This window comes from Phaseolus vulgaris, chromosome 5 (genome assembly GCF_051622355.1).
Source record: "Phaseolus vulgaris cultivar YP4 chromosome 5, ASM5162235v1, whole genome shotgun sequence".
Taxonomy (NCBI): domain Eukaryota; kingdom Viridiplantae; phylum Streptophyta; class Magnoliopsida; order Fabales; family Fabaceae; genus Phaseolus; species Phaseolus vulgaris.
This window is the reverse complement of record NC_143502.1, coordinates 44,521,518-44,535,459: the sequence shown is the minus strand read 5'-3', so window position 1 is coordinate 44,535,459 and position 13,942 is coordinate 44,521,518. Positions and strand designations below refer to the sequence as shown.

The following is a 13,942-nucleotide window of genomic DNA, read 5'->3' as shown; positions in this document are numbered from 1 at the left end:
AAGAGTACAGATACACTGAAAATTTGACAAAACCAATTATAACATTATAGCATATTATATGATGGTATGGCTATCAACACGATTTCGTTCACCTTAATCATCTTATGAATGGATTAGTTCAACCTCAACCACCTAACCTTCAATCTTAAAATTTGACTTTTTTTATATATCTGACAAAACATAATACACACACAAATACTGAAATTTCATAACTAAAAATTAAAGATTTCATCTAGTATAAAATGTATAATGAACTAAAAGAATAAAAAATATCATATGAACACACTTTTCAGTATTCGTTAACTCCAAACTTTTTAAGTTTTAACATTATTTCCATCAATTTCAAAATTTAAGTTTTCACATAATATATAATAAATTAAAGGAATACAATTTTAATTAAATACTACCTTTATTACTTAATAATTTGTTTAGATAAATTAATGGGCTAATTGTTAGTGTATTAGCTAAAGTTAAACAATAGTTTAAAAGTAATATTATAAAAATTAATAACTCTTAATGATATTGATGAATAATTAGTGTTTGGGGGTAGAAGAACATTGTAATAAAAAGTTAAACTTGTTGAAGAAAGGAACTTGAGAGGGTACATGAAATTGGTGTCCTTGATTCCTGCTGCCATTAGTCCTCCCACAAACACTTTGGGCCTTTCTTGGTACTTCTGAATGTGATTTTTTCCCCAAATAATGAGGGTAATTTCTTTCTACACCTCACTGGTTTCTTCTTTCAGCTCTCTATTCATTATCGGATGCACTCTTCAGAATCTAAAAAATGCATTTTGATTCTTATTGAGTTGAAAAAGAGAAATCAGTTCCAGCCCAGATGCATGAAACAAGCTGTGGCTGATTGGTATCATTTAAAAATAATAATTTGATAGCTTTGCCTGAAACCCTAGGATCGCATTTCAGTGGCGGCTGCAGCAGGAAAGCACTCTTCGTTTTTTGCTTGTCTCCGATGTGCCACCGCTGAAGGTAATCCCTGTCGCATGATTCGCTTTTGACGATTCTTTTTCAATGTTTTGGCTTACTCATTTGAATCTTCTCATTCTCATTTTCTTTTCTTTAATTAGAGTAAATACCCAACACAGATTCCTCAAAGAGAGATTGGTGAACTGCTTATTAGGTCCCCGAAGATGAAAATTTCATCCATTTAGTTCCTTCATTGTTCATTCCGCTAGAATGCGAGTTCCTCCTTTTATTGTGTGAAGAAGGGTGGTCACAGTTTCCTTGAGGAATGATGAGAAATCTCTCTGCATCTCATTCCTTCGGGCTTTTCATCACCTCACCCGTCTTTTCTCCCAAAAACCTTCCTTCTCTCACTCTCTCCTCACCCCCCAGAAGAAGATCTCCTCTTTCCATTCAATGCGCGGTTCAATTCCGTCCCTGCATCGACATCCACAGGGGGAAAGTGAAGCAAATTGTGGGGTCAACCTTGCAAGACTTGAAAGGAGGTGATGGGTCGGATCCTGTCACCAATTTTGAGTCCGATAAGTCAGCTGCTGAGTATGCCACTCTTTACAGAAGTGATGGACTCACGGGTGGCCACGTTATCATGCTTGGTGCAGACCCTTTGAGCAAAGCTTCTGCCTTGGAAGCATTGCATGCTTATCCCGGCGGTCTACAAGTTGGAGGGGGGATAAATTCTGACAATTGTTTGAGTTACATAGAAGAGGGAGCAAGCCATGTCATTGTGACATCTTACGTATTCAATGATGGACAAATGGATATTGGAAGGCTAAAAGATCTTGTTCGAATTGTTGGAAAGGAGAGGCTTGTGTTGGATCTCAGTTGCAGAAAAAAGGATGGTAGATATGCAATTGTCACTGATAGATGGCAGAAGTTCAGTGATGTTTTTGTTGATCCTGGTGTAATGGAATTTCTTGCCAACTTTGCTGATGAGTTTTTGGTCCATGGTGTTGATGTTGAAGGGAAAAAGTTGGGAATTGATGAAGAGCTTGTTGCTTTGCTTGGAAAACATTCACCAATTCCTGTTACTTATGCTGGTGGGGTAACTGGAATGGCTGATCTAGAGAGGATAAAAAGTGCCGGAATGGAGCGTGTGGATGTAACTGTGGGTAGTGCCTTGGATATTTTTGGAGGAAACATGTCTTATGAAGAGGTTGTAGCTTGGCATGCCCAGCAAAAGGCCCATATAGTTTGATTAATATGTTTTCTTCTAATTGGAGAAAGGATCTGTTTTTAGTGTTTCTCTAGATGTGTAACCATGTATCAGGTTATTTTTTTATGACTGAAGGCAAATTGAACAATTAATAACAGACTATCTAGTATGAACTGATAAATATTTTAATAATACTGGGTGTACAACAATACTGCAATAGCTATCTAATGCGAGTTCAATAAAAGTTTCATTGCACTTTTTGGTTTTTTTTAGCTTTGACGGTGTGTTATTTGGATTTGTCAACCGTTTTATTGGTTAATAATTCTATTTTTTAAAATTAGTTAATTTTAGTTTCTTTTATGATTGATTTTACATGGGGTGAAATTATGATTGATAGGGATAATGAAGTTTCCAGGGTTGATTATTGGTATAACAGTTCAGATTCCGTTGGACAGTGGAAGATCAGATAATTTCCTATAGCCACGGTGTTGACTCATTGTCTCAAACTATAGGTAGAACCTATACCTAATTTTCAAGTCTTGGTTGGTAATGACAATGCTCTTGTTGCAGAAGGTTTGGTCAGAGAATTGGAGGTTAAGATTCAAAGACATTCCTGAAGCTTCTAGTATTTTTTAGTGATGCAATATTAAGATTGAAAAGTAAAACAAGATAGACTGGAGTCAGATAACAAAGGCTTGTGCAGTTCAGGATGTTGTATTATTGGAAAGAGTTAACAGAAACAATTTGTCGCATTAAGGTATGCTTTCTGCAAAAGAAATTATGTTAATTCCTAAGATAGAAATTTTCTTGAGCAATATGGACGATCACATATATAATTATTAAAATCTTGGTACTAGCATAATCAGACAAGGAGAGTCATCATTTACAGAAGTAAAAATGATTCTGTATATATTGAATTGTAACATTTTTGCACAAGTGTACATGTCTATTGTCAGTATTTGTCAATGACAGACATTTATCTCTAGTCTTAATTCATTTGCTGGTTGGATAATCCTGCATTCCTTCGTCATTCCACAACATCTCTGATGCTTGGTCTCTTGAAAGTATTTCTGGTTGACACACAGCAGGCTACATCAAGAACATGCATCTCTTCTTCAAAGCCCTTGCCTCTCCTAAATGGATCAAAGACTTGATCTTGTTTTACTTCACTCCTCATTTGTTGCCACCCATGTTTGTCCGTACTCTGGGGTGTCATAAAAAATGCATAAGCATGTGTTTTGGAAACGATATCGAGGACCTGGGTCCTCTTAAGTCCTATTATCAATACATATTAAAAACAGTGAAAAAAAAAACTCAAAGCTCAATGAAGGAACATCCTTACTGCTTGAATTCTACTCTATTAGTTGTTGCAATTTGCAAACAGTCTCTAGTGAGCAGCTTGTGCCACACTTCTGGATGTACAGTGAATGGAGATGCATACATGTCATTAAGGATTAAGAAATACTCTACCAATCCTTCTGAATTGTTTGTGATAGACGAAAGGCATGTTAGTCCTTTTTCTCCTCGTATATGCTTTCACTTCCCTTTTCACCACATACAAAAGTATCTGTACTCGGTTATGTGAAACTAGTGACAAGATTAATATATAGAGTTAAACTCAGGCCTTGATATTATGATAATAATGTGAAATAAAATAGTTTGCATGCAGTTGAAAATATAAACGAGGACCTCAAGTATATAAAAATTTCCTTACCCTGATCAAGGTACCAGTATGCATGTAAAAATGGAACCATATCTTCTGCATATCAAGAACTCATTTGACCCATCACAGATTAATGCTAAACTAGAAGAAAGATAATCTTGATCTAAGCACCAAATCGAATAGTATATCTATTCAAGGTAAAAAAATTGGCATCCAGAAAAGATCCTACTCAACATCATGCTTAGAATCCAAACTTTTTGAATGTCATAAAAAGCTGGCAGCCAGCCATCAAACCTCCACCGAAACTGAAAAATATGATTTGACTATTTTCAGAGTCCGTGGTAATACTTGCATCTACCGATTCGCATATCCTCCACCCTCACTTTCTACGTATGTAAATATCACATTTTACAGGACAACAAATCCAAGTATAAGAACTAACTATTCTTATTTAGACAAATTTCTTAACAAACACTTATATAAATGATAAAATAAATAAATTTCTTTTATAACTTAAAATTTGAACTTAATTTATGGAACAACCTTAATTACTTATTAAAAAATTCTAACCTGTTTTATATCTGTCAATCAGTTAAAGGAATGAAAAGATTTAAGATTTCACCGGGTCATATTATCCCCTAAGAAGAATAAGTACTTTTTGTTTCGGATCAAACGAAATTTTGCTAACAAAGGAACATATTCTCCCTAGCAACTAAACAGGATTCATCATGAAGATATTGTTTTAGACTGAAAAAGAATATATTATCTTTGGTTTGCAATAAGAAGAATACTGGTACAGATCCTGATAGTTGGTTAAGGTGGTGAGTGGTGACATGTTCTGTATTAACAAGGTGTGAGTAACATAGGATAGACTGTTACCAGATCCATAGTTGGAAGTAAAACAAATGGTATCGTGAGAAAAAGGTAGAATCCAACCAAAAGCCAATGGTTGGTGTTCCCATGACTAAACACTCCGTGCTTTCTCTGGATTATAACTGTGCCCTCTTTTGATGTTCCATCACCTTTGCCACTTTTCTAATAAACCTGAACCTCAATATTCTCAACCTTAACATCAACATCAACGTTGCTTGATCTTTTACGCCAACCAGTTTAATCCACATTGGTAACACAAGTAAGGCCAATATTTTATTCCATCACGAAAACCACATTCATTCCCCCTCCCTAAGTTGAATCTTAAACCTCTCAACTACACAAATCCTTGAGGCCTCAGTTTTCGAGCCTACACGTTCACTTCCTCTGTACTCCTCCTTGCCTTTGTACGTATGTACGTATTTATATAATATACATTCATACGTATCAGTATATAAGTTCCTCTGCTCCTCCACCAAACCCCACAAGCATTTTTTGGAGTGTGAAAAGCACTAAAAAATATCAGTATCAGCATATAGATGGGTGAGGTTGAAGAGTTGAAGCAAGGAGCTAAGATCCGTGGCAATGGTAAGAGGAAGGGAGATGGGTTTAGCAACAAGTGCGCTTCTTTGGTGAAGGAGCAACGTGCTCGTCTCTACATCCTGCGTCGCTGTGCCACCATGCTTCTCTGTTGGTATATCCAAGGAGATGAGTGAAATGGAAACCATTTTTTATTCATCACACCTTTCTTTGTCTCTTTCTATTTGAGTTTGTTTGATTAAGTTTGAAGTGTTGAACCCCTTTTGAATCCTTGAAGATGTTTGAATGAAGGAAGTTGAAGTTGAAGTTGTTGGTGGTTGGTTAGTTGGATTTGCTGGCTTAATCTCCTTTCCCCGTTTGTCTCTTTTTACCCATTTGGAAGGACCGAGGGACCCAAACCAATGGGGTTTTACGGGGACAGGAAACTCTCATTTTATGGACAGACAGATCAATCTTTTACACCACAACCTCCTTTTTTTTCTTGTACTATACTATCTATGTATGTTACCTCTGCAACTCAACCCAATTTCTATCTTCTATCTGTAATCTCATATCTCCTACCAAACAATTTCTAAATTTTTATCAAGTTGCTTCTTCTGTTTCTGTTGTTCCTACTTTAGCTGTTCATTAATCTAATTCAAGAGATTGACATTTAGTTGAGTTTTTTTTTATAATGAAATCAAACTTAACCAATATATATTTTCGTCCATATACTACTCTATCACGAAATTGTTTTTAGTTCATAATTCAAACTTTAACTACTCATGTATGCTTCTAATTAACATCCAGATAATTTGGAATAGTTTCTTTTGTATATTGCATTAGGTTGCACTTCATCATATATTGCATTAGGTTGCACTTCATCAAACTAATGGATGTAATTATAGTGAACATTAGTTTGCAATCAAAATAACAATAAATTTTAAAAAAAATTAATAATCGTTTCACATAAAGAAAAACATATTTCAATCATTTTTATATTATAGATATAAAGTTCGAACAAAAGATAAAAATCAATTTTGTGTTACATTATAGCAAAAAAGACATATTTAACTCTATATTTTAATGATATCCTAAATTCAAAATCCAACTGAGGTCAACTAAAATTATTAAATAATATTTTATTTTATTTCATTATTTTATTGTTTAAATGTATATTTTTAAAATATTAGATTATTTAAATATTAAATAGTATAGTCTATTTTTTTTAAAAAAAAAACAGATTTTTTAAAAATATTTTAAAATTACAAATTTTAATAATCAAACTTCAAAATATGTGTAATTCATCGAATATAATTTAGTTCGATTAAATATAAATTAGGTTTAGTACAAACACAAGTCCCTCTCAACTTAAAACTTTTTAATGGATTGAACAGTGAATTTATTAGACTCAACTCAACGTATTCGATCCAGTAATAGTTCACCCACAGCAGAAAAGAAAAGGAATAAATAAATAGAAAGTAAACAATAGATTACCCAAAGAAAAAAACACAATGCAATGAACATATCACCTGAAATTTAAAGTTACCAGAATAAAACATTTAAAATGTTAAAAAATATGTTAAATTATTCCTTAAATGTTAAAAAGTTCTATAAACTTATACATGACCTTAATAAAATATATGGATTTAGGGACTAAATTAATAAATAAAAATACAAACTTAAGGATGAGATTGATAAACACTTAATAGCTGAATATTAGTTATATAATCTGATAATAGTCTGAGATTGGCAGCTTCTAGGCTGTAATTATGTATGTAGATACCAAATATGCAATGCATCATTCCATTCTATTTCTTGCATTTATTCGATATGCTTTTTCTTTCTAAAATTAAAATTTCAAATTCCATTCACTGCCACCACTCACAATGGAACTATTTGAGGAGCAACTTAACTTCTTTTATTGTACTCTACTCACAGCTCAAAAAAGTCAGATAGATAGATAGTCAACAAATAATCATCACCATCACTCATTTAACCTCCACTATCTTTTTCTGTTGAATCCACTCATACCCCAACATTCTCAAATTGTGCCCCAGATTATTATTTAAAAAAAACAAACAAAACAAAACATATGGGTCTGTTCATCTCTCTTCAGTCTTTTTTGCCTGCTTCTTTTAATGTCTTACTATTTTGTTACTTGATTTTGCATATGATGTGCGACCATGAACTGTCATTTGTTTGTCTGAGAATTCCGTGATCTTGATAGCAAATTAGTTGTGCCATTTCATCTAGTATCAAAATTAATAGCCTTAGGGAATGTGAAATCTGTGTCAATAAGTTGTGGTGATGCAATAGTAAGATTGAAAAGTAAAACAAGATAGACTAGAGTCAGATACCAAAGGCTTGTGCAGTTCAGGATGTTGTATTATTGGAAAGAGTTAACAGAAGCAGTTTGTGGAATTAAGGTATTCCTAAGACTAATATTTTTTGCTGAGCAATGTGGACGATCAAATGTACAGTTATTAAAATCTTGCTAGGAACATAATCTGATAAGTGATTTACAGAGGTAAAAATGATTCTGTATATATTGAGTTGGAACATTTTTGCACAAGTATACATGTCTATTGTCAATATTTGTCAAGGACAGACATTTATTTCTAGTCTTTATTCAATTGCTGGTTGGATAATGCTACATTCCTCAGCCATTCAACAACCTCTCTGATGCTCGGTCTCTTGAAAGGATTGTGGTTGACACACATGCAGGCTACATCAAGAACCTGCAGCATCTCTTCTTCAAAGCCCTTGCCTCTCATAAATGGATCAAAGACTTGATCTTGTTTTCCTTCACTCCTCATATGTTGAACCCAGGAAACTAACTCCCTTGACATTTTTGGCTTGCTTACATCCACAGGCCTCCTCCCCGTTAGCAGCTCAAGCATGACAACCCCAAAGCTGTACACATCTCCTCTCAGAGTTGCCACCCATGCTTGTCCATACTCTGGGGGTATGTAACCTAATGTACCTACAAGTTCAGTTGTAACATGAGTATGATAAGGAAGAATGAGTCGAGCCAGCCCAAAATCAGCAACATGTGCCTCAAACTTTTCATCAAGAAGTATATTGCTCGACTTTATATCACGATGCACTATATGTGGGTCACATATTTGATGCATGTAAGCCAATCCAAAACTTGCACCTTGTGCAATCTTCAGTCGAGTAGGCCAATCAATCTGAGATGGACCATCAGCCTTCTCATGCAACCAGTAATCCAGACTTCCATTTTCCATGTAGGAGTATATGAGAAGCCGAACACCCTCATGCACACAGTAGCCTTGCAGTGCAACCAGATTTTCATGCTGTGCTGTAGACAAAGCCTCTACTTCTGCTTTAAATTCCCTTTCCATAATACCCAAATCTCCTGAAAGTTTCTTGATGGCCAGAGCAGTGCCATTGGGTAATGTTGCTTTATAAACCAAACCAAAACCCCCACATCCTATTATGTTTGCCTGACTGAAGTTTTCAGTAGCTTTTAATATTTCAACGATGGTAAGGTCCTTGATTTCACTTGTTTTATTAGGGAACAGTACCACTTGGCTAGCCTCTTTGTCAACCTCAGGATGAACCCCACTGTAAGAGTTGATAGAAATCGATTCTAGTTCAATCTTGTCAGCGTCTCCACCAGGAGTGATCCTCCTCTTGGATATTACCCACACTATCAACACTGAAACCAAGGAAACAATGCCAAAACTGGCTGCAATGGCAAATCCAATGATCAATTTTTTGTTTGAGCTGTGACCACGTGCAGTAGTACCCTGTTGAGGAACACAAGAGCGCCGAACAACTGCACCACACAACTGTGGGTTGCCTTCGAAGCTGGAAGAGGAGAAAGTATCAAATTGACTACCAGTGGGTATGGGCCCTTGAAGATTATTGTATGCTACACTGAAAGCAGACAAAAAATGCAAGTTTTTGAGTGAAACAGGAATTTCACCGGAAAGTTGGTTTCCTGAGAGGTATAGTTTCTCTAGGTTAATCAAGTTAGAAATCTCCGGTGGGATATTGCCAGAGAAATTGTTGTTACTAAGGTCCAGCTGATGAAGAACTTTCAGTTTGCCAATCTCCACAGGGATACTGCCATTGAGGCTATTGTTTCCAAGATATATTGCTGGTGGTAGGTTGGAAATCTGATTATATTGCATCTGAGAAACATTGTTGGCATTAGCAAACACGGGTAACTCCAGATAAGTCCTTTCTACTTCGTCATAGGCCTTTTGTGAAGTTAGTGCTGGAAGCGTTGTGAGCTCAACTGGAAACATTCCTGTGAGGAGGTTAAAAGACAAGTCTACGTAGAAAAGCTCAGGAAGTGTGTGCAGCCAAGGAGGAATTGAACCACTTATTTGATTATAGGACAAATCCAAGACCTCCAGCTTCTTCAGGTTATAAAGCCAGTGTGGTACTTGGCCTGTGAAATTACAACCGCCCAAACCAAGAACTTGGATCCCTTGGAATCCATCTGGGTTTGTTACGTTGACATCATGTGGCATCATTTCATTGAAAAAATTCTGGGAGAGCATAAGAGTGCTAAGGTTCTTGAGTCCCATAAGCAAACTCAGTGCCCCAGTGACATTACTGAGGTTGTTGGTAGAAATTGATAGGAAAGCCAGAGACTGCAGTTCAAGTATGTCAGCTGAGATCTGTCCCTCAAACTGGTTAGATGCTAGCCTTACTGCTTTAAGTGATTTACAGGCATACATGGTTGGTGGTATAATACCAGTAAAACTATTGTTGCCAAGGTCAAGTGCTGAGAGTCTGAGGAGTCCAGAGAAATTCAATTCTGAGAGGCTTCCCTCCAACAAGTTGAGCCTTACATCCAACATCACAAGGTTGACACACTCCATTAGAGATGGGGGCAGAGTACCATTTATTTTGTTGGCATGAAGGAGTAAACGTTCCAATTTGGAGAGCTTACCAATATCCGAGGGAAGAGGCCCGGTGAAATTATTGGAGTAGAGCTCCAGAACTGTGAGGTTGGCAAGGTTAACAATGCCCTCAAGGGTTCCACTGAGTTTATTGAGGGGCAAGGAGATTTCTTTGAGAGCAACAGCATTGAAAATATCATCAGGGAGGGGCCCGGATAGTGAATTGGAGCCTGCTCGAAATTTCTCCAGCTTGGAACATGCTCCTAATCCTGGCTGAATCATGCCAGAGAAATCATTGGAGGAATAATCCAAGAATCTGAGAGAGGAGGAGCTACTGTGGTTACTACAGAGGAGAGAAGTGGGAATTTGACCCGTGAAGCTGTTGTTACTAACATTAAAAGATGTCAAACTCCCTCCTGCGACTGCATCTCCCAGGTGCTGAAGGAGAGAAAGTGGGAGTTTTCCGTGGAATAAATTACTTGACAGATCAAGCTTCAGTAGAGTATTGCCACTGGTATTAGCAACAAAGTGTGGCAATTCACCAGAGAGACGATTGTAGCTTAAATCAAGATTCTGCAGGTGATTAAGAAGAGAGAAAAATTGGTTTGGGAGATTACCGGATAAGCGGTTATGGGATAGATCAAGGTGGGAGAGAGCAGTGAGATTTGTGAGAGATGGGAAGATGAAGCCAGCGAGACCCCTGGAAGGTAGCAAAAGCTGTATGACTCTGAAATCCTCATCACAAAGAATGCCTTCCCACAGACAACAATCAACAGAAGAAGACCAATTGAGAGGAGAAGGAGTGGATATGTTCCTGGAGAAGGCCAAGAGTGAGTCTCTATCCAGTTGGTTACAGGAGGCGGCTTGAACAGGAAGAAGGAACGAAGAGAGAAGAAACAGTACTGTGACAAAGACCATTAAATTGGAAATCATGTAGATGGAAGAGGGTGGTGTTGGTTTTGATGTTGATGGGGTTGGTCCTCCTCTGGGACTGGGAGCTCTCATCAGAACGAATCCCCAGAAGGAAAAAATGGAGTCTTTAAGGTCCTTCCTTGTTAAAAGTTGAGGAAGAGAAGGAATGGGGCATAAGGGGTAATATGGGAGGTAGCATAGCATAGGAGAGACCAGGCATTGACCATGTCCCAGGAAAGGAAAGGTAAGAAGGGAGAAAGTGGAGTGATGGAGACAAGTGGAAGATAGATAAATCAAACAAAAGAATGGTAATAAAATAAATCATTTGTATCAAAGCGTTTACTTTTGTTCTAAGGTTGGGTTGGGAGGGGCGGCGCGTAGTGCCCTCAGTGGAATTTCTCTATCATCATCATCATCATCATTCACAACCATGCCATACATAACGTGTGAAAGTGGAACTCATAATCATAAATAAACTACTGCACAAAACAAACATCTATTGTTGTCCCTCCTCTTACCAGGGGATGGATATTCTGCCTCAAACCGCATCTTCTCACTCCAACAACAATGGATGGATGCCTGTGTCCATGTTCATGTTCATGTTTATGTTCATGTTTGTGTTTGTGTTTGTTGTGGTGTGCCACTCAGACTCATCACAAATTTTATAACACTCTTTTCTTTTCTATCATCTTCAAAATCTACAAATAAAATATAGGAACTGTTGGAGTTTAAGATTTGTGCGGGTGTGAATGATGGTGCCAAGAAAATATAAGAAAATTCCACTACTTCATGCCATGTCCATATCACTTACAAAGGACATGCTTTCAACCACGAAATTTCACCCAGACAATCCCTCAAATAAAATAAGTTAGTAAAAAAATCAAATATTCAACGTTCTATTCCAATGTAGTTATACGCAATATGTAGAATACATACCGACACAAAGATACTATACAAACACGAATTTATATATTATAAATTATATAAATTGATAATAAAAATTTATTTTTATTTAATAGAAAAAATGTTTTTCGTGACTAGTGTAAAATAATTTGTTTTTTATTTTTATAATCATAATAAAAATTTATACAATAACTTTCACTATAAGAAAATTATGAAATAAAAATTAATTTTAGAAAAAAAAATAATTAGTTGTTAAAGTGACTAAATTAGAGACCTTTTCAAAAACAAAAAAAATGGTTTTAAATTAGTTTCTATTATTGTTAAAAAGTTTATAAATTGATATCTAATTAGCAACAAGATTTTAATTACCAATTATTTAGATTCTAAATTTGGTAGCAAAAATCTTGGTTGTTAATTAAATACCAATTTAGAAACCATTTAACAATAGAAACTAATTTATAAACAAAAAATATTTGTAGTCTCTAAAATGGTTTTTATTTCATGATTTTCTTGTAGTGTTTGAGTTTTTAAAAATTAATATATTTTTTCTTTTTTAAATTATGTTAGAACTCTCCGAGTATTGTCAAAAATTCAACACATATTTTTTTTAATTTAATACTTTTTAACATATTTTTTTAATTAAATACTTTATCAATACATATCTTACGAATATTAGTGTTTGATATGTTTATCCATATTATTTAAGAGACATGTTCAAACCTCATTAGTAAGTATTAAGTATGCAAACAAAATACTATGCACATAGGTTGACTTTAGCAAAATTATTTTTGGATTACAACACCTAAATGTCAGATTAGGAGTATAATTTAATACGTTTCATTAACATCAATCACAACAATAATAAAGACAAATTTCTTATCAGCTGAGATTGTTTATACGAATAAAATAAGATCATTCTACAACAATATTCAGAAAATGAAATTTACTTTTTAAAGCACTTTTGCTTAGAATCTTCCTTTCATTTCTTGTTAAACTCTAATTATTGAACTATAAATTATAAACAGGTTTAAGGGTCTTGATTTTAAACTAATCTCACAGTGGTAGGTTTTATTTATCATATCTTCTGTACTGTTTAATAAAACTTGTCGGTACATATATATTCCCATCATCACAAAACCTGTTTTGATAAACTGATACAAAAATGTAGTGTCTGCAACTTGATAATTTAATTACAATTCTGCTGTTGACTTTTGTAATAATGGTTTTTAAAATACATTATTAAAAACCACTTGAGGTTATTGCTGGAAATTGAGCTAATGTAATATAATAATAAGCAATATTCTGGAATTATTATATTGTAAGATATTTTTGCTGCAAATGCATAGATTACTCTAAAAGTATGAGGTTTGAAAAGTTATTTTTGACTTAGTGTATTTAGGTTCACATTTTATATTGTTTAAGAAAGGAATAAAGCAAGTTGGTATTAAAAACTGAGAGATACTTTGGATTTCTACGAGCAATTCAAAACCAGTTTTATATTGTATGAATCATGTGAACAATAATTTTGTGAATTATAAAATATTTGTGTTACAATATTCTATGGACGTGCATGTTAATCAATAAATTCTATGATTGATTTACCAAAATTGCAAGCAAGTGTCTTATATTTTACAATACAATTTGTTATTGTTTTCATATTTAATGCAGGTTGACTTAGGGGTATTTAAGACTTTCAACATAAATTAGGTTAAGCCTGTAAGTAATGAATATAGAACATTCTTTTCAAAAAATATTTTAAAATTTGCTTTACTTTTCTGTTATTGATTATTTTATAAATGCAAAATATATTAGTTTTGTTATGAATAATATTTATTTGAAAACTCAAATCGACTAAACTGATCTAAATTTAATTTATAAGTCAAATTTTATGATGATGAATTAAATTTAAATTATTTTTTTAATTTGATTTGGTATAAAAGATTATTTTTAATATTTATAAATATTTAGTTATATATATATATATATTAATTAGTGTGGAAGAAGTATGTTAGATTCCTTTTTAATAAAAATAAAGATAAAATCAATTTATAGTGTAAAC

The 13,942-nt window shown here is 34.5% G+C and overlaps 2 protein-coding genes and 1 long non-coding RNA gene across 4 annotated transcripts; 1 reads left to right on the top strand and 2 right to left on the bottom strand.

The window, feature by feature from the left end:
• The first annotated feature begins 540 nt into the window (after window positions 1–540).
• LOC150027750 (1-(5-phosphoribosyl)-5-[(5-phosphoribosylamino)methylideneamino] imidazole-4-carboxamide isomerase HISN3, chloroplastic-like) lies at window positions 541–2,325 on the top strand. Of its 2 annotated transcripts, XM_090302253.1 has the most exons (3): window positions 541–707; window positions 911–986; window positions 1,085–2,325. In XM_090302253.1, exon 3 carries the CDS (start codon window positions 1,249–1,251, stop codon window positions 2,173–2,175), a length of 927 nt encoding a protein of 308 aa, XP_090158379.1. In that variant the 5' UTR covers window positions 541–707; window positions 911–986; window positions 1,085–1,248; the 3' UTR covers window positions 2,176–2,325. The 2 variants fall into 2 exon arrangements, with proteins under 2 accessions (XP_090158379.1, XP_090158378.1); XM_090302252.1 differs by lacking the exon at window positions 541–707 and having other exon boundaries at window positions 723–986.
• A 610-nt stretch (window positions 2,326–2,935) lies between these two features.
• On the bottom strand, window positions 2,936–5,442 carry LOC150027749 (uncharacterized). The gene is made up of 2 exons (XR_016520932.1): window positions 3,476–5,442; window positions 2,936–3,337 (listed from the first exon to the last, which is right to left on the bottom strand). It is a non-coding gene; the product is annotated as an uncharacterized LOC150027749 (long non-coding RNA).
• A 2,264-nt stretch (window positions 5,443–7,706) lies between these two features.
• LOC150027748 (tyrosine-sulfated glycopeptide receptor 1-like) lies at window positions 7,707–11,831 on the bottom strand. The gene has a single exon (XM_090302248.1). It carries the CDS (start codon window positions 11,182–11,184, stop codon window positions 7,807–7,809), a length of 3,378 nt encoding a protein of 1,125 aa, XP_090158374.1. The 5' UTR covers window positions 11,185–11,831; the 3' UTR covers window positions 7,707–7,806.
• Window positions 11,832–13,942: the final 2,111 nt, after the last annotated feature.